Source organism: Pelodiscus sinensis, chromosome 30, assembly GCF_052426305.1.
Source record: "Pelodiscus sinensis isolate ZL-2025 chromosome 30, ASM5242630v1, whole genome shotgun sequence".
In the NCBI taxonomy this organism is placed as follows: Eukaryota; Metazoa; Chordata; order Testudines; family Trionychidae; genus Pelodiscus; species Pelodiscus sinensis.
Window position 1 is genome coordinate 3,195,001 of NC_143081.1, and position 17,503 is coordinate 3,212,503.

The window sequence follows — 17,503 nt, forward strand, 5'->3', positions numbered from 1 at the left end:
CGATAGAACAAACTTGCCTCCCCATTTCCAAGTCCTCCATCTCCCAGGGGTTCTTTCAGGTGCTGCGTTGGGGAGAATCGCAAGGTGCCCCCCCTTCTATCGTTTCCCCCATGGCAGGAGCTCCTTGCTCCAAGGTGAGTTCCCAGCCCAGAGTGCGGGAAAATACAGGCACTAAAGTGGGATTCAGTGTCATGTGATCTGGTCACATGCTCTAGCTGCTTTGCCGAGTGACAGCCGCCTGTACTCGCAGCTTGTCTAGAAGGTTCATAACAAGGGCGAACTCTACGCTGCGGGGGGCCAAGGCCTGAGCCTCGTCCCTTTGCGGAAGAACATGCCGCAAGCAGACCAGATCACATGACCCTGAACCCCACTGGAGTGCCTCTATTTTCCCGCACTCTGGGCTGGGAACTCACCTTGGAGGAGGACTCCATGGGGAGCCTCCCACCAGGCACATGGCCACGGCCTGAGGGGGCTCCGTGTCAGTAGGAGGAAGCCGGTTGGGCCACGTTTCACAAGGTAACCAACCATCCCGTCCCCACGACAGGCCCTTGCTAAGGGGAGGGCCAATGTCCCAGCTGACGAGTTAACCCGGGGCGGGGGGCTTGAATTTCCCCAGGCCACCGGCGGAGTGACCCTGCGCAGTGCAGTCTGGGACGCGGGAGAGGGGACGGAGCAGGGATTGTGTTGCTGTTGCTTTGTGTGCTGGGGGTGATTCCTACGCTCCCACCTGAGAGCCACACCCAGGAGAGAACACTTCCTGCATTTTGTCTGGCAGCCAGGACTCCTGGGCGCTCTCCCCAGCCCTGGGAAGGGAGTGAGGTCTAGTGGTTAGAGCGGGGGGGTACGGTGATACTGAAGGGAGCTGCAAGCCAGGTCTCCCAGGGGCTACGTCTCTCTGCTGTGTCATTTCCCCTCTGCACAGTGACAGCTCCCAGGTCTGAGATGTCACAGAAACAGCCACATCCCCTGCATGTGGTTACAGACACCCCGGGGGGCTTCTCTGAAACCCTCGCCTGCGGTCACTGTGATACCTGCTGTGTCCAGCCCCACCCAGCTCACGCCTTCCCTTCCGCCCCTCCCCAGACAGATCAAAGGGCCCCGTTCCCATCCGCTACCAAGATCAGTCACTGCCCCCCCCCCAGCACCCAGCCCAGAGACACCAGCAGGGAGCTGAGTGAGGATTGGACTCAGGTACTAATAGCCCCAGATGTGCCCAGCTGTGAGTCAGAACCCAGAGCAGACCTTGATTCGGCTGGTGCAGGGATCCAGCCAGGCAGTAGCCAGCCAGCCATGCATGATCCCAGCTTCTGGTCTGATGCAGGGTCTGCCCTTCCCCCCAGCCCATGTGGTTGGAAGCTGGGATGCCAGCACCGGCAGTTAATTGGGCGTGTGTGTCACACTGAGGTTTCCTGCCACCCCACCCTGTGAGTTCCACCAAAGTGAGTCTCCAAAGAGTGAGGCAGATGCTCTGTCCCTGCACTGTCTCTGAAGATGCAGCCCAGTTCTTGCTCCTGCTCCCCATGGCCTTTCTCCTGCCCCCCAGGGCTTAGGCTGGTGAGTACGGCTGGCATCGGGGGCCTCTGGGACTTTGGGAAGTCAGGTATGGGGACTCTGTAGGTGGTATCTAGGGACCTCGGACAGGCTGTCCCCATTTTCACCCTTTGTACAGGATTCTAATATATTTAATGTCAAGTGTGCCTTGCTTAAGATCATCAGAAAACCCATAATCTGCTGATCATTATTGTCCTGGTCAAATAAGTGTAGCTGGTAATGTGAAAAGATTCGACTGGTGAGAGTTACTCAGACATGTCTCATGTCTGGGGAGCAGCCACCAGCCAGTTCCCCAGAGACAAAAGACTGGTAGTATCAATGTATTCAAATGGACCATCCCTTGGTGAAGCGTCCATTCTCGGGTAGGACAGAGGACAGGGGAGAAATATGTACATCTTGACAATCACATGGCATGGAGTGCAATTCCTCATGGACTTCCTGTCTCCTGATCCTCAGCTGGAGACAAAGAAGAGAAAGAGCTGTAAGAAGGGGGAGAGGCAGATGCTCCAAATCTAATCCTCACGTGATCCCTCCCCTGTCACCCACCTCCAGACAAACAGAGGCTAACGGCACCGTTCCTACCCATCCTGGCTAAGAGCCATTGATGGACCGAACCTTCATTAATCATCTAACTCTTGTTAAAACCCTGTTATAGTTCTAGTCTTCACAACCTCCTCAGGCAAGGAGTTCCACAGGTTGACTCTGTGTGCTGTGTGAAGAAGAACATCCTTTCCCTCTTTGTCCACACAGGGCATTCGAAAAACCAGAAGGGAGGGTGCAACCCATCCCCTCATCCGGACCATTAATAAAGATATTGAACAAAACCAGTCCTAGAACCGATCCTTGGGGCACTCCGCTAGAAACCGACCGCCTTCCTGACATCGAGCTGTTGATCACTGCCTGCTGGGCCTGACCTTCCAGCCAGCTTTCTATCCATCTGACCGTCCATTTATCCAATCCACATCTTAACTTGCTGGCAAGAATATTGTGGGAAGATCCACAATTGTCCGCGGAAAGCCGTTCCTGAAGTCTTCAAGGACCACGCTTCAGCAACGCACATGCACAAAGACATTGCTGGGTCCACTTAGGTCAATGTAGGATTCCTGCCGACGAAGCAATTCCTGTCTAGATCCACTGACAGCTACAGATACCAAGTGGACCAGTTCTAGAGGGGTGTCCATACACAGCCATCCATCCTGGACCCCTCCAGAACCACACCTTTCATTTCTAGATCCATCTCTCCTCCCTACCGGTGCTGGACTAGCTGAACCCTGCAGGTCTCTGCAGTAGGGGGTGATCAGATGGGCTCCAAGGTCACTGGGGAGATGGGTGGGAGAGTCCAGGACTGGTCCATGGCAGAGGTGGGAAGGAGGAAGGGATGGACCATTGGTGCTTCCTGTCCCATCCATGTGAATCCCTGCAGGGGCAAGTCACCTCCAGTGACAGCGAGGGGGCTGGGGATCTCAGGGCAGCCTGAAGGGGGGCAACCCAGCCCCCACATGCCCCTGTGGGACCCCACATAATGAGGGTGGCCAGGGGGCTACGGCACAGGGCGGGGACCCAAGAAATCCGGGACCTTTCCCCAGCTCAGCCCAAGTTCCCTGTGGATCTCGTGGGAGGAGTCGCTGGGCTGGGGACCTGATGGGGAGCTGAGCAGGCCAGCTCCTGAAGCAGGTTTAGGAAGAATTGCTCCGAGCCTCGGTTTCCCCATCTGCACATTGTGAAGGATGATTCTCCTTTTGTCTCTACTGGACACTCTTTGGGGGTCAGCCTGTGGGTGAGGGCAGCACCCAGTACCCTGGGGGGGATCTCAGCCATGGGGCTGCCCCATTGCAAATGAGAGCAATGTGCTAAGGTGGAAATGGGACCATGTGTGTGGGGAACATCTGACTCGGGGCTGTGGCAGAGGCAGAAATCACTGGGGGGCTCTGGCTTTGGGGGATTCAGGGGGTGAGGCTAGAAGGCCCTCATGGTGCCTCCTGGCCCGGAAGCGGGTGGCTCTGGCTGCCAGCCTGCAGAGAACTGGGGGGTGCATTTGGCGTGCAAAATGCAACACCCCACCTCCACGTGGTGCAGGTGTCACCCGCGGCTTCCTCACAGGCAGGTGTCAATGTGCCTTGGTGGTTTGCAGGCCGGACCCCCAGCACGGCCTCCCCCACACAGTGACAACTGGCGTGTACCGAGGCACAACTTGAAGAGGCTGCAGACAAAATGAGTCTGGTAACACATCGGATAGTCACACTGGGAATCTGGGGGGGGGGGGTGGCTGTTCCGAGCCAACCCAGCCCATGGCAGAAAGCCAAATGCACCCCCACCCAGCCTGGCACAGGGACCTGGAAATGAGATGAGCATGGGGGCGACTTCCTGGCACCTCAGGGTCTGGCTGGGAAATGGGGTTGGTGCGGACGGCCCTAGTGTGAGGGAAACGCACACCCAGCTGAGCAGCCTGGTCTCAAGTGATGAGTTTGTCAGTTCTTAGCTAACACCAGCGGCCGGGGCCTGCCAGGGACCCACTTATTCTTCCATCCCCGGCTGGCCAGGAAGCGCGGAGAGATTCCCTCTCCGGGAACAGGCCGGCCCTGAGCTGCGAGATTCCCTGGATGGTCCCACCAAGCAGATACACTGTAGGTCCCAGGATAGAGTCTGAGCCCCAGATGTGCCCAGCTGTGATCCAGCACCTGGAGCAGCTCTGGACCCTGCTAGAAACATCCCCACTAGAGTTTTCTCTATCCAGTGGTGCATCTTCCAGCCGGCTGTGCAGAGACCCAGACAGCCAGTATCCCGCTGGCTGTGCAGGGATCCAGACAAGCGGTAGCCAGCCAGCTGTGCAGGATCCCCGGCTGTTGCAAGGCCTGTCCTTCCCCCCAGCCCACGTGATCGGCTGTGGTTGGAAACACACCTTCATGTAGATGAGTGTGAGTGACCTTGAGGTTTCCTGCCCCTGTGTTCTCCACAAGATGAGTCTATAAAGGCCCCAGGCCTGCAGCACATGCGCTGTCCCTGTCCTACCTCTGGATATGCAGGTTCAGTTCGTGCTCCTGCTCTCCACTGCCTTTCTCCTTTCCCCGGGGGCTCAGGCTGGTGAGTATGTTAGGGATCGGGACCTCTGGGACTTTGGGGGGAATGGGGAGTTCTCCGGGATTGGGATCAGTGGGTGATGTCTAGTGTTTTGTAGCAGGCTGTACCCCATGTTCACCCCTTGTAGAGGACTGAGACACATTTTAAGCACAGCCTGCTTTGTGAGGGATCAGCTGAAAACTCATAATGCGCTGATCATTATTGTCCTGGTAAAATACGTGAGGCATCAAACGTTCTAAGATTCCGCTGCCGGGCCACTGGGCGTCTGGTGACTTTTTACATTTTTCCAAGGGAGAAATCCCAGAGCAGGTTTTCTTCCAGGGAGCAAATGCTGCCACTTGTCACAGGAACATTCCCCACAACCAGGTGGAAACGCTGAGTTTCCCCACAGTATTTTAGACAAGCAGCAGGGGAAGGTTTCTGAGCAGGGGGCAGGGATCTACGCCCAGGAGCCCTGAGGGAGAGCATCGCAAGGGCAAGGGATGAGGCTGGGGAGGTTCCACTGAGGGATGGAGGGATCGGTCCCTGTCCAAGGAGACGAGGAAGCTCTTTCTGTGGCCCTGTTCTCCCCCCAGGTGAGATCATCAGAGGATGGGAAGCCAAGCCCCACTCCAGACCCTACATGGCTTATTTGGACATACAAAATGGGAAAAACAAGTCTTTCTGCGGCGGGTTCCTGGTGGCGAAGAACTTTGTGCTGACGGCTGCTCACTGCCAGGGAGAGTAAGTGCTGTGACGGACCGGGCCGTGTCTGGGCACAGCTGAGGGCGTCCGCTCAGGGCGAATTGCTCGAATCCAGGGCTCCTTACAGCCCCCGACTGGTGACCTCTCCAAACAGGCCACAAACCAGTCCCACAGAGCGCTTCAGCTGCCTGCCTGAAGCCTCCCGAGCAAAACCCCTCCGACACCCCAGCAATATCAGTGCCCCAGATGGCCCCGGGCCTCATACACCGGTGGGGGGGTCCTAGCACCCAATCCCACCTACCCCGAACAAATTCTGTCCGGTTCCAAGAAACCAGCCACAGATCCCTGGTCAATTTACCCTCTGGACCTTACCCACAAATCACGCTGGGCCAATCCTTTAGAATCTATATCTAAAGGCTTATTATTACAGGAAAGAAAAGCCTGAGAGTGAGGTTGTTAAAGAATAGTACGTTACATGCACCGAATCTCCCAGTCCTCGATGCAGGCTCTAGCAGAGATGTTGCAGCTGCTGGTTTAAAAGTTCTTATTGCACATCCTACGATCAGGATGGGTTCACAGGTCTTCCGGGCTCTTCGATCCCTGCAGTGCTGCCTCTGGGATGAAGTGCTGAGCTGAGAACAAAATGGCATCGACCACATGGCCTCTTTATACCCCCTTCCTGGCCTCTTCTGGTATGCAGCAAGTCACCTGGTCAGAGGCCAATCTCTGTTTCCTGCTGGCTGCCCTCAGGTGACAAACCCCATTCTTTGGGTGTGTCCATAGCCTATTGAGAGCCATTGTTCCACAGGGCTTTGCTACTCAGCCTGTCCATAGCCATGCTTAACCACATTCACAGAAATATTCAGCTTCCACACAGATTACAGATTCCTACCTACACACACAGACATGATACACTCACACAAATAGCGTACATAAGATCAACAAACAACAATCTCCCATTCAATACCCCACATGGCTCCCCCCGCACCAATTTCTGGGGCCAACACCCCCACCTAGGGGTGCAGCAGCGATCTGGCTGCTTCCCTCCAATTTGGTAATGTGACAAGTGCCTCTGGGCTGGGATGTGGGGTGGGTGGGGCCAAAAGGGAAAGAGGAAGCTGGCAGCTCTGGTGCCAGTGTGGGGGTCAGCGGGTGGCCAGGTTGGGGGAGCAGAAACGAGGTGTCTGATCTGCTCTGGGGGGCATCAGCGAGTCTCTAGGGGCCTCTGAAACCCACGGCTCAGCCCCAGCACTGGGAACATCAATGGGGGTGCATCCAGGGACCCCAGAAGGGTTTGCCCCCTTGCCCAGGGCAGGGCAGGGAGTGGTCCAAGCTCCAGGGCAGTTCTTCAGGGGAGGGGTATGGACCCCTGGCTCGATCTAGCTCGCTGGGTGGGAGCCGAGGCCGAAGCCCAAAGGGGAGGGAAGAAAGAGTCCCAGGCTGCCCTGTCCCCCCAAGATCAGAATTTGGGTACCAGAAAAACATGAGTCCGACCTCCTCCCCTAACGCCCCACGTGTCCCTCTCGGCTTTCGCAGCAGCATCAACGTCATCCTGGGAGCCCACAACATCAAACAACAGGAACCGAGCCAGCAAGTGATCCCCGTGGAATGGCAGATCCCCCACCCGCACTATGATGATACATCTCTTAACAATGACATCATGTTGCTGCAGGTACCACCCTGTCCCATCTCCCACCCCCAGTGACCTCACACTGCTGCAGGTACCACCCCATCCCATCCCATCCCCCACCCCAGTGACCTCACACTGCTGCAGGTACCGCCCCCATCCCATCCCCCACCCCCAGTGACCTCACACTACTGCAGGTACCACCCCATCCCATCCCCCACCCCCAGTGACCTCACACTGCTGCAGGTACCGCCCCCATCCCATCCCCCACCCCCAGTGACCTCACACTACTGCAGGTACCACCCCATCCCATCTCCCACCCCCAGTGACCTCACACTGCTGCAGGTACCGCCCCCATCCCATCCCCCACCCCCAGTGACCTCACACTACTGCAGGTACCACCCCATCCCATCTCCCACCCCCAGTGACCTCACACTGCTGCAGGTACCGCCCCCATCCCATCCCCCACCCCCAGTGACCTCACACTGCTGCAGGTACCACCTCATCCCATCCCCCACCCCAGTGACCTCACACTGCTGCAGGTACCACCCCCATCCCATCCCCCACCCCCAGTGACCTCACACTGCTGCAGGTACCACCCCATCCCATCCCCCACCCCCAGTGACCTCACACTGCTGCAGTTACCGCCCCCATCCCATCCCCCACCTCCAGTGACCTCACACTGCTGCAGGTACCACCCCCATCCCATCCCCCACCCCAGTGACCTCACACTGCTGCAGGTACCGCCCCCATCCCATCCCCCACCCCAGTGACCTCACACTGCTGCAGGTACCGCCCCCATCCCATCCCCCACCCCCAGTGACCTCACCCTGCTGCAGGTACCACCCCCATCCCATCCCCCGCCCCCAGTGACCTCACACTGCTGCAGGTACCACCCCCATCCCATCCCCCACCCCCAGTGACCTCACACTGCTGCAGGTACCACCCCCATCCCATCCCCCACCCCCAGTGACCTCACACTGCTGCAGGTACCGCCCCTACTCCATCCCCCCATCCCCAGTGACCTCACACTGCTGCAGGTACCGCCCCCATCCCATCCCCCACCCCCAGTGACCTCACACTGCTGCAGGTACCGCCCCCATCCCATCCCCCACCCCCAGTGACCTCACACTGCTGCAGGTACCGCCCCCATCCCATCCCCCACCCCCAGTGACCTCACACTGCTGCAGGTACCACCCCCATCCCATCCCCCACCCCCAGTGACCTCACACTGCTGCAGGTACCGCCCCCATCCCATCCCCCACCCCCAGTGACCTCACACTGCTGCAGGTACCACCCCATCCCATCCCCCACCCCCAGTGACCTCACACTGCTGCAGGTACCACCCCATCCCATCCCCCACCCCCAGTGACCTCACACTGCTGCAGGTACTGCCCCCATCCCATCCCCCACCCCCAGTGACCTCACACTGCTGCAGTTACCGCCCCCATCCCATCCCCCACCTCCAGTGACCTCACACTGCTGCAGGTACCGCCCCCTCCATCCCCCCATCCCCAGTGACCTCACACTGCTGCAGGTACCGCCCCCATCCCATCCCCCACCCCCAGTGACCTCACACTGCTGCAGGTACCGCCCCCATCCCATCCCCCACCCCCAGTGACCTCACACTGCTGCAGGTACCGCCCCCATCCCATCCCCCACCTCCAGTGACCTCACACTGCTGCAGGTACCGCCCCCATCCCATCCCCCACCTCCAGTGACCTCACACTGCTGCAGGTACCACCCCCATCCCATCCCCCACCCCGAGTGACCTCACACTGCTGCAGGTACCGCCCCCATCCCATCCCCCGCCCCCAGTGACCTCACACTGCTGCAGGTACCGCCCCCATCCCATCCCCCATCCCAGTGACCTCACACTGCTGCAGGTACCGCCCCCATCCCATCCCCCACCCCAGTGACCTCACACTGCTGCAGGTACCGCCCCCATCCCATCCCATAGTTAGTGGATTTGTAGTTTCAGTACTGACTGTGGGCCTCAGACTGAATTCCATCGTTCCTGTCTCTCAGCTGGACGAGGATGCGGAGCTGAACAGCTCTGTGGGTATCATCAACCTGCCCCGTGCTAATGAGGAAGTGAAGCCAGGAACCCTGTGCACTGTCGCCGGCTGGGGTAGTTTTTGGCCAGATGCTCTGGTTTATCCAGACACGCTCCAGGAGGTGGACGTGGTGGTGATGTCAGACGCCGCATGTCCGAGGAATCCGGACTGGCTGTATCGTCGCTACGACCCCTCCACCATGATGTGTGTGGGGGACCCAGGCCAGTTTTACGACTCTGCACAGGTACCTCCCCTCCTGACCTCCACCTCTCTGGATAAGCGGCTGTGATGGATGAAGCCATTGGAGTTCCCGTAAGGAGTGGCCAGTAGCCATGAGTCCCTGCTGCGCCAGGCACTGTACACATCAACGGGCAAACTTCTGGTTTTGTCTCAGCGGCAGGCAGAAACCAGCAGGACAGGACATTGGGAGGGGGCCTGAGTTCTGTTGGGCCAAGCAGAGACCGGGAGGTTGTCAGGTGTCGCAGGCCCAGGCAAAGCACCCATCTGTGTCTTGTTTGGTTTCGCAGGGCGACTCCGGGGGCCCCCTTGTGTGTGGCGGGACAGCCCAGGGCATCGTCTCCTGGGGGCCGACCAAAGCTCCAGCTGTCTACACGAAAATCTCCGCGTTCATCCCCTGGATAGAAGAGATAATGTGGAGGCTGCAGGCAGGAGCCTGGCTGTGAATCCCTGCCAAGACTGAAGCAACATCTCTTCCCATGCTTTGGAGGAGTCCAGATGGAGGGCGACTTTGCGGGGGGTGACAGCCTCTCAGACGGACCCCCCTCAATTATCACTTTGCTCACGCAGCCCCTAACCCAGGAGTATTCCTTGTAGGCCTGGGAGTTCAGTCTGGGTCTGTCTACACTAGCTCATTAGTTCGAGCTAGGTAGGCAAATGAGGGCAACCGGAGTTGCAAATGAAGCCCGGGATTTAAATACCCCGGGCTTCATTTGCATGTTCCCGGGCGCCACCATTTTTAAATCCCCCTTAGTGCAAACTCTGTTCCCGCGGCTACACGCGGCATGGAGTAGGTAGTTCGAATTAGGATCTCTAATTTGAACTACTGGAGGAGTAACAGTAGTTCGAATTAAAGATCCTAATTCGAACTACCTACTCTGTGCCGCGTGTAGCCGCGGGCACGGAGTTCGGACTAAGGGGGATTTAAAAATGGCGGCGCCCGGGAACATGCGAATGAAGCCCGGGGTATTTAAATCCCGGGCTGCATTTGCAACCCCGCTTGCCCTCATTTGCCTACCTAGCTCGAACTAACGAGCTAGGGTAGACATACCCTTCGGTACAATTCATCTTGTTCCCTCAGCTCCTGGCTTAAAACACACACAAAGAAAAGAGCAGATTTATCTTCCAATTTCAATTTCAACACCTTCTGCCATTGGCTATCCTGGCTCCCTGCCAACACCCTCTACCGACCTGAGTTTAACCCTTTCATCACCTAGTGTTGGCCAACCCTCCTCTTGTCCATCAAGAGGGGTCATCTGAAATTGCTTCCAAACCATGTCTTTGGATGGAGAGCCATGGAGAGCCCCCTGAATTGGCGCGTCATTGACTAGATGATGCAGTTTATCAGTTCCCTCCATGACCAAAATACCAAATTTCATGTCTTCGGGAATCACATGAGTCACACCCCACCTCAAAGGTACAGACGTTTTCTGTAGCATCATCTGTCTCCTTGTATGAAGGCAGAGCCCACACGTCCACTGAACGGTTTGGGGCACCCACCCTAAGGCGGGTGTTTTGGGTGTCCCCATGTCACGAATCATGGGTAGCATGACTGGTTGGCATGAGTGAATTAACAGTAAGTGAGCTGAAGAGAGGCCGTACTAAGGTTTGAGCCAGTGCCCCAAAGGATTATGGACTTGTTCACAACTTTGAGAGAAAGGACCGTGTGAAATAAGAGAACTGGGTCTGTGTGCTGAGGAGACAAAATGGTACCGGAGGAGGCAACATTCCCAGATAGGAAGAAGTAACAAGGGAGAGGCCCAGTCAAGGACATTCTATGGTTTATCACTAGTGGTGAGGCAACCAGAATTGGGTGGTGTAAGCAGGATGCTCCAAGATCAGTCGTGAGAACACCGGCAGAAGGAGGGACAACCTACGGACATCATCCCACCCGGACTCAGACTGTGTGTAACCAATGGATATCACGCCACATGGACCAATTTCCCCTCCCCTGAGGGGTTATATAGCTCACCAATTTGCCCCACGAGTTGGGGTCCATCGATTCAGCATATTGCGGTGACGTGCACGTCAGAATTCCGCCTCCACCAAATTAACCCACATTACCTGGGGCTTGGCCAGCCCCAGAGGGTGAGTGGGATGGGTGTATGAGTGAGTGTGTGTTAAACTGAATTAAGAATGAGGGTGCTTGTGACGGCGCGTTGGGGTTTCTGGTCTCCTGCACCCCCGTAATGGCACGAACAGACTCCACCAGCCAGTAGAATAGAGGGAGTTTATTGCTTCTCCAGGATACAGCACAGCATAGATGTAATCTGGTTACAGGAACTGGGGCTAGGAGGTCTCAGTGCCCCCCCTTGAGATGGGGGAGGTGGCTGGGCCCTACAATCCCAGCCCCCTCCCTAGCTCTTTCTCCCCTGCTTCTGGACCGAAACTAACTTTCTTCCATCCCTGCCCCCCAGCCAGGGCGGCATCCACCTTCCTTTGTTTCTCTCCCTGGGGGGGTAGCTGGTCGGACAGGTTGAGAGACCCTCTTTGCATAGTGACTCATCCCCTACCCTGCTGGGCCGTGCTGCAGACAGCAGCCAGTGGGGGTCACCCACAGCCTACTGCCCAGCATAGCCACCAGCAAGGTACCCCCGCTACGTCACAGTGCTACATTGGGTTAAGGGTTAGATTTAGATTGATAATTATTCCATTTAAATATTACCTTGTAATGCTTGTGCTGCCTTTTAATACTGTTTTAATTGCTTAGTACTAAATAGCCATATACATATAAAGTGCTTTTAAAACTGCTCCTGAATTGCCTGCAGTAAAACCTGGGAGAGGAATGTTTAAGATACTGTGGAAGTCTCTTTTCTCCTGTAAACACTGAACTAAAGGTGTGTCTAGACTACACGGTTTTGTCGACAAAAGTGGACTTTTGTCGACGAAATTAGACCTGCGTCTACACTGCGGCTGAGTTCTGTCGACATAACGTCGACAGAACTCAGCAGGTTTGTCGACGGCGGTAAACCTCATTCTATGACAGCTGTAAACCTCATTCTTTGGTCGGCAGAGTTCTGTCGATAGAAGGCGTTATTGCATCTACACTGTCCTTTGCGTCTACACTGTCATGTCGACAAAGCAGCTTGCTCGGTCGACAGAACTGGATTTAGTCTAGACGCTCTTTGTCAACAGAAGCTTTGTCGACAGTATGGGTGTGTCTAGACTACAGGGTTTTGTCGACAAAACTGGACTTTTGTCGACAAAACTATACCTGCGTCCACACTGCCTTTGAGTTATGTCGACATAACGTCGACAAAACTCAGCAGTTTTGTCGACGAATGTAAACCTCATTCTACGAGGAATAACGCCTTTTATCGACAGAGTTCTGTCGATAGAGGGCATTATTGCATCTACATTGTTCTTTACGTCCACACTGTTATGTCAACAAAGCGGCTTGCTTTGTCAACAGAACTGGATGTAGTCTAGACGCTCTTTGTCGACAGAAGCTTTGTCAACAGTATCTGTCAACAAAACTTCTGTCGACAAAACCCTGTAGTCTAGACAGACCCTACCTGTTGACAAAACTTCTGTCGACAGAAGTCTGTAGTCTAGACATACCCTATCTGTTGACAAAACTTCTGTCGACAAAAGTCTGTAGTCTAGACATACCCTATCTGTTGACAAAACTTCTGTCGACAAAAGTCTGTAGTCTAGACATACCCTATCTGTTGACAAAACTTCTGTCGACAAAACCCTGTAGTCTAGACATACCCTATCTGTTGACAAAACTTCTGTCGACAAAAGTCTGTAGTTTAGATGTACCCTAAATGCGTATTGTGGTACGGCTTGATGAACTGGACCACAGCACCCTCTTGTGACACCCAGGAGTGCAGAGCAAACCTTGTGGCTGTAGGGTTTGGACATGGACCCACACTCACCGGCCCCAGTCCACTTCATGCATCCAGCCTCCAACAGTGTGACTGGGAAGGGGGCTCGGAGCAGGGGCTGGGCGTGGGATGGAGGAGAATTGTCCCGGGTTCTGCACCCTTCTGGGGACAGCTTTGTACACAGGACACGGCTGTTCCCATGATGGATTTGGGGAGAGGTGGGAATCAAGGGTGCAGGTTCTAGTTTTACCTCCCTGTCGGCGGCTCTGCCCACTGGGCCCTGAGTTACAGACTTTGCAGGCTCACGGACCTTTGTGTCCAGTCCTAGTTTCCTGGCCGGTTGTCTGGAAATGCCTTTTTTAAAAGAAATATTCAGCAGATCCTAGCTGGTTCCTAGGGCACCTGGTTATCCCTGGCCGGGGGAGAGGGACTTCCTCAGTGCTGAGACATTGCCCGGCAGGGTCCGGACCCAGCTACAAAACCTGCCATTTATTCTGCTCCACCCTCCCAAAGGCCAAGGGGGAGAAACTCCTGGAGTTTGTGGGAGGGGCTGGGTGGGGGCTGGAGAACAAATTCTGAAGCAGCTATGGAGATGGCCCTGGTGGGGTGGGTGGGGGGGAGAGGGAGACAGCTGGGGGAAGCCAGGGGTCAGGGCTGACAGTTACAATCTCTGTGGCCGGTAAAAGTTTGCAGGAAAAAGTGTTCCATGGAATCCCAGACCGTAGGACACTGGGAAGAAAGTTTCCCCAGGTCCAGCTGTTGGGGATTCCACCCCCGTCCTTCTACCGTCCCATTCACTGTCCATCCCTGGGACCCGGAATTGCCCAGGGCCTGCGCCTCTTCCCTGGGTCCAACAAGACAGGAAACGACAGTGGAGCCGTTTGGACGCCAACAAAGCTGGCCGGCTCTCCCCCGCTTCCTCTGCAGCTGAACGAAAGTGAAAGCCCCGGTCTGTGGCGTAGAACAGGAAGGAGCAGCCAGCTCTTCTCTCTGCCTTGGCTGTGCACCCAGATTGGACAACGGTAGAAAAACGTCTTCCTCCCTTTTACTGTTGACACAGTTAAGGCATTTCCATAGAAATGTTACAACCCACCAGCGGATCATCTTACTCACTTGGAGCAGAACTCGAGCCCCGGTGGTTTTCCTACGGGAGCGTGTGGCTACCTTTAAAAAGAAGCAAAAAACAGATCAGTTGTGCTTTCACGAGCCCTTTGCAACACCGTAGAAAATCCAAAACCAACGGCAGCAATGATCAGAAATCGTTGGGTGTTGCAACATCCCTTGGACATTGTTCTCCTCCAGTAGGCAAGGTGCCCATCCTCCACCCGACATGTCCTGGGGGGCCCCCATGATGTCTTGAGATCGGGGCAGAACATTCCCCTGTTGGTGAGTAAACTACAGATATTAAACACGGCCAGTGCCAGCTCCCTGCCCACCCCTCCCCAGCCACGAGTCTTCTGCCTGTATCTGTGCTGCCCTTTCCATCCTTCCACCAAGTCCCATGTCTCCGGATAGTTCAAAACAAAGGTCTCAGCTGTGGATGAGCAGCGGGGGGCTGTTTTTGCTGGGCTCACCGAAACCCTCCCCTAAGATCAAGATGTTGTAACAGAGATCGCTGGGAAGCAGCAAGAGGCGAGACTCAGCCTTCAGTGCGCTGGGGGGTGAGGAGGGAGGGTTCTGGAGACACGGTGAGCAGAGCGGTGACAAGAGAACGTCCCTTCCCTTTACCGAACACCGCTCCGCTCATCCGGGTTTCCTCTCTAGAGTTTCCTGTCAGAGCAGCAGAGTTCAGCCCTGGGGTCGGCAGCCCCAGAGTTCACCAGACAGACCCCCTTTAGAACAATGGCTGCTGGGATTAATCCTGTTCCACTCTCTTTCTGCTATGTCACCTGGGCAGGTAAGTGCCCCCTGTTGTCCTGGACATCTGGGTCCCCTTCCCCACCCCAGTCTCACGCCTCCAGGGCTGGGTGCCGTGGGGCCCCCCAGATGCCTGGGTCCCCTTCCCCATGGCTATCTCCTTCCCGCAGGGCTGCACCGTCTCTCCTCTTTCCAGCTCATGTCACCCAAGCGGCTGAGTGTGCTGAGGGTGAATTCCCTGGTGCTCGCGGCCTATGATAGTGACACAGACAGATTGAATCCTCGCAACAGGTACAGCCCAGAAGACCAGCAGTTCTGGAGCGAGATTGGCGCTTGGTACCGGGCCTGGGACTCCTGGGTGGAGACCGAGTACCGGGCCCTGGTGGAGGAGATAAAGACCAGCTCCCCACAGGCCGGTGAGTCCTGGGTCCCCAGTGCTCGGTGTGGCTCAGGAAGGGGGTGGTCAGGCAGCTCCAAGAAGCCAGGAGGGAGCTGAGACCATGGATATCTCAGGGAAGGGACCACAGGGGGAGGGGAGGATGGCTGGGAGCCGCTTAATGATCAGAGTGGGGGAGAGGTTATGGGAGCCAGGACCCGTGGGTTCTATGTCAGCCCAGGGAGGGGAGTGGGGTCTAGTAGTTAGAGCAGGCTGGCTGGGAGGCAGAACTCCTCTGCTCCGGGGGAGGAGCCGGGTCTGAAGGGTTGTACGGGCTGGAGGGCTGGGAATGAGGACTCCCGGTCTCTGTGCATGGGAGAACGTTGCTCCGTCTCTGCCTCCTGCCACGTCTCAGGGCTTAGTGGCGAGGTTGTTTGGCACCCACTTTCCCTCCCCTTGCAGAGCCCTACTGTGACATGCACGATGCCACCGGTGCTGCCCGAGTCATCGCCAGATATGCCCTCAATGGGGAGGACGTGCTGTGGTACCAGTCAGAGCAGAACCGCTGGGTTTCGGTGCACCCGGCGGCCTGGCCAGTGGCGGAGCTCTGGAACGAGAAAGAGGCAAGTTTTGATGTGATGAACGTCCACACAGCGCAGCAATGCCGCACCTTCACTGGGATCACTGCACCCTTCTCCGCTCAGCAGACAGGTGAGCGCTCTACCAGTGACCCTCAGCCCCAACCTGCAGCCCCCTGTTCTCCCAGGCCCTGTGACCAATTACCCTTTCTCTCTTCCCCCAGCTCAACCCACAGCCCATGTGACCCAGGCCCGGCCGTACCACTTCATCTGCCATGTGATGGGGTTCTACCCCCACAATATCGAGGTGACCTGGGAGCGGAGGTGGGGGCTGGTGGCCCAGGGGGAGCAGCTGACCCATGGAGTACTGCCTAATGCGGACCCCACATTCCACATCCAGGTGTCAATTGAGCTGGGGAAGAGAGGGGCTGCCCCGCAGAGCATGTGTGTGTGGTGAGACACAGCAGCCTGGGGGGCGACCCCCTGCAGGTGACTTGGGGGAGAGGAGAGGAGAGGAGAGGCTGAGGGATTTCACTTTGTTCAGTCTGCAGAAGAGAAGAGTGAGGGGGGATTTGAGAGTAGCCTGCAACTCCCTGAAGGGGGGGTCCACAGAGGCTGGAGAGAGGCTGTTCTCAGTGGGGCAGATGGCGGAACAAGGAGCAACGGTCTCACGTTACATTGCGGGAGGTCTAGGTTGGAGATTAGGCAAAACTATTTCCCTAGGCGGGAGGGGAAGCGCTGGGCTGGGTTCCCTAGGGAGGGGGTGGAGTCTCCATCCCTAGAGGTTTTTAAGGCCTGGCTTGACCAAGCCCTGGCTGGGATGATTTAGTTGGGATTGGTCCTGCCTTGGGCAGGGGGCTGGACTGGATGCCTCCTGAGATCTCTTCCAGCCCTGGGATTCTATGTAAGTATCTGCAGCGCGCTGATCTCATCTCTCACGATAACAAGCTGCTCCATTCGTACCCAACACGTTTTGTATGTTCAGCTACGTTCGTGGTTGTGTCTACATGCTCGGAAATCGGCTCGGATCTGTTTTCTGTCACGTGATCACTGAACATCCATCCTCGGGAGTTCAGATGCTTTGGTTTTGCTTTCTCCACACCCTTGAGTCAGCGAGACGTGCGGGAGATTTTTATCTCAAGGGGCAAAGCTTCTTGCTCCTTCCTCTCTGCACTGAAGGAGGAGCTGGATTTTAGGATACTGCACACTTCCTTGTACCGCACACGACCACTCAGCTCATACTCCGGTGGGTCCGTGGGGGAGATGAGTCTGGCAAGAGGGCGGATTGGCTGCTGCAGGTGTTTGAGTGGTGAGGGGGAGGCGGCTTAGGATGGGTGTGTGGTGCCACGGGTGTGTGGTGCCACCTTCTGGCTGTCCCCAGGCAGTGTGAGAGAGGCCAAGATGACTGTAGCTCCCACATGGCACCCCTAGGGGTGACAACCCATCATGTTAAACCTACAGCCTGTTCAAGGTTCACTACTCCTGTCCCAGGTGTTAGTCCCTCCAGGGTCACCTCATGTTCCAAGCACACCTGTTCCCAGTGCCGGCAAGCCCAACGGAAAGTGGAGTTACCAACCCACAGAAATTTCATTCCCAAACAAAATGGGAAAAATGTACGGACAGACACA

At 56.4% G+C, this 17,503-nt stretch overlaps 2 protein-coding genes across 2 annotated transcripts in view; both read left to right on the forward strand.

The window, feature by feature from the left end:
- Positions 1-9,833, forward strand: part of LOC149521007 (mast cell protease 1A-like) — a 33,313-nt gene extending 23,480 nt beyond the window's left edge. The window contains exons 2-5 of the mRNA XM_089774179.1: positions 5,205-5,352; positions 6,850-6,985; positions 8,969-9,241; positions 9,483-9,833. Of these exons, the coding sequence (XP_089630305.1) occupies positions 5,205-5,352; positions 6,850-6,985; positions 8,969-9,241; positions 9,483-9,680 (755 nt within the window). The 3' untranslated portion in view covers positions 9,681-9,833. The remainder of the gene's footprint in view (positions 1-5,204; positions 5,353-6,849; positions 6,986-8,968; positions 9,242-9,482) is intronic.
- Positions 9,834-14,906: 5,073 nt separating this feature from the next.
- Positions 14,907-16,332, forward strand: LOC149521008 (DLA class II histocompatibility antigen, DR-1 beta chain-like). The gene is made up of 4 exons (XM_089774180.1): positions 14,907-14,961; positions 15,092-15,337; positions 15,760-16,008; positions 16,100-16,332. Exons 1-4 carry the CDS (start codon positions 14,907-14,909, stop codon positions 16,330-16,332), a joined length of 783 nt encoding a protein of 260 aa, XP_089630306.1.
- Positions 16,333-17,503: the final 1,171 nt, after the last annotated feature.

Coding starts and splice junctions, on each gene's coding strand:
- LOC149521008 (XM_089774180.1), top strand. CDS start 14,907: ATGGCTGCTGGGATTAATCCTGTTCCACTCTCTTTCTGCTATGTCACC. Junction 15,338..15,759: donor GACCAGCTCCCCACAGGCCG/GTGAGTCCTGGG, acceptor CTCCCCTTGCAG/AGCCCTACTGTGACATGCAC. Junction 16,009..16,099: donor CTTCTCCGCTCAGCAGACAG/GTGAGCGCTCTA, acceptor CTCTTCCCCCAG/CTCAACCCACAGCCCATGTG.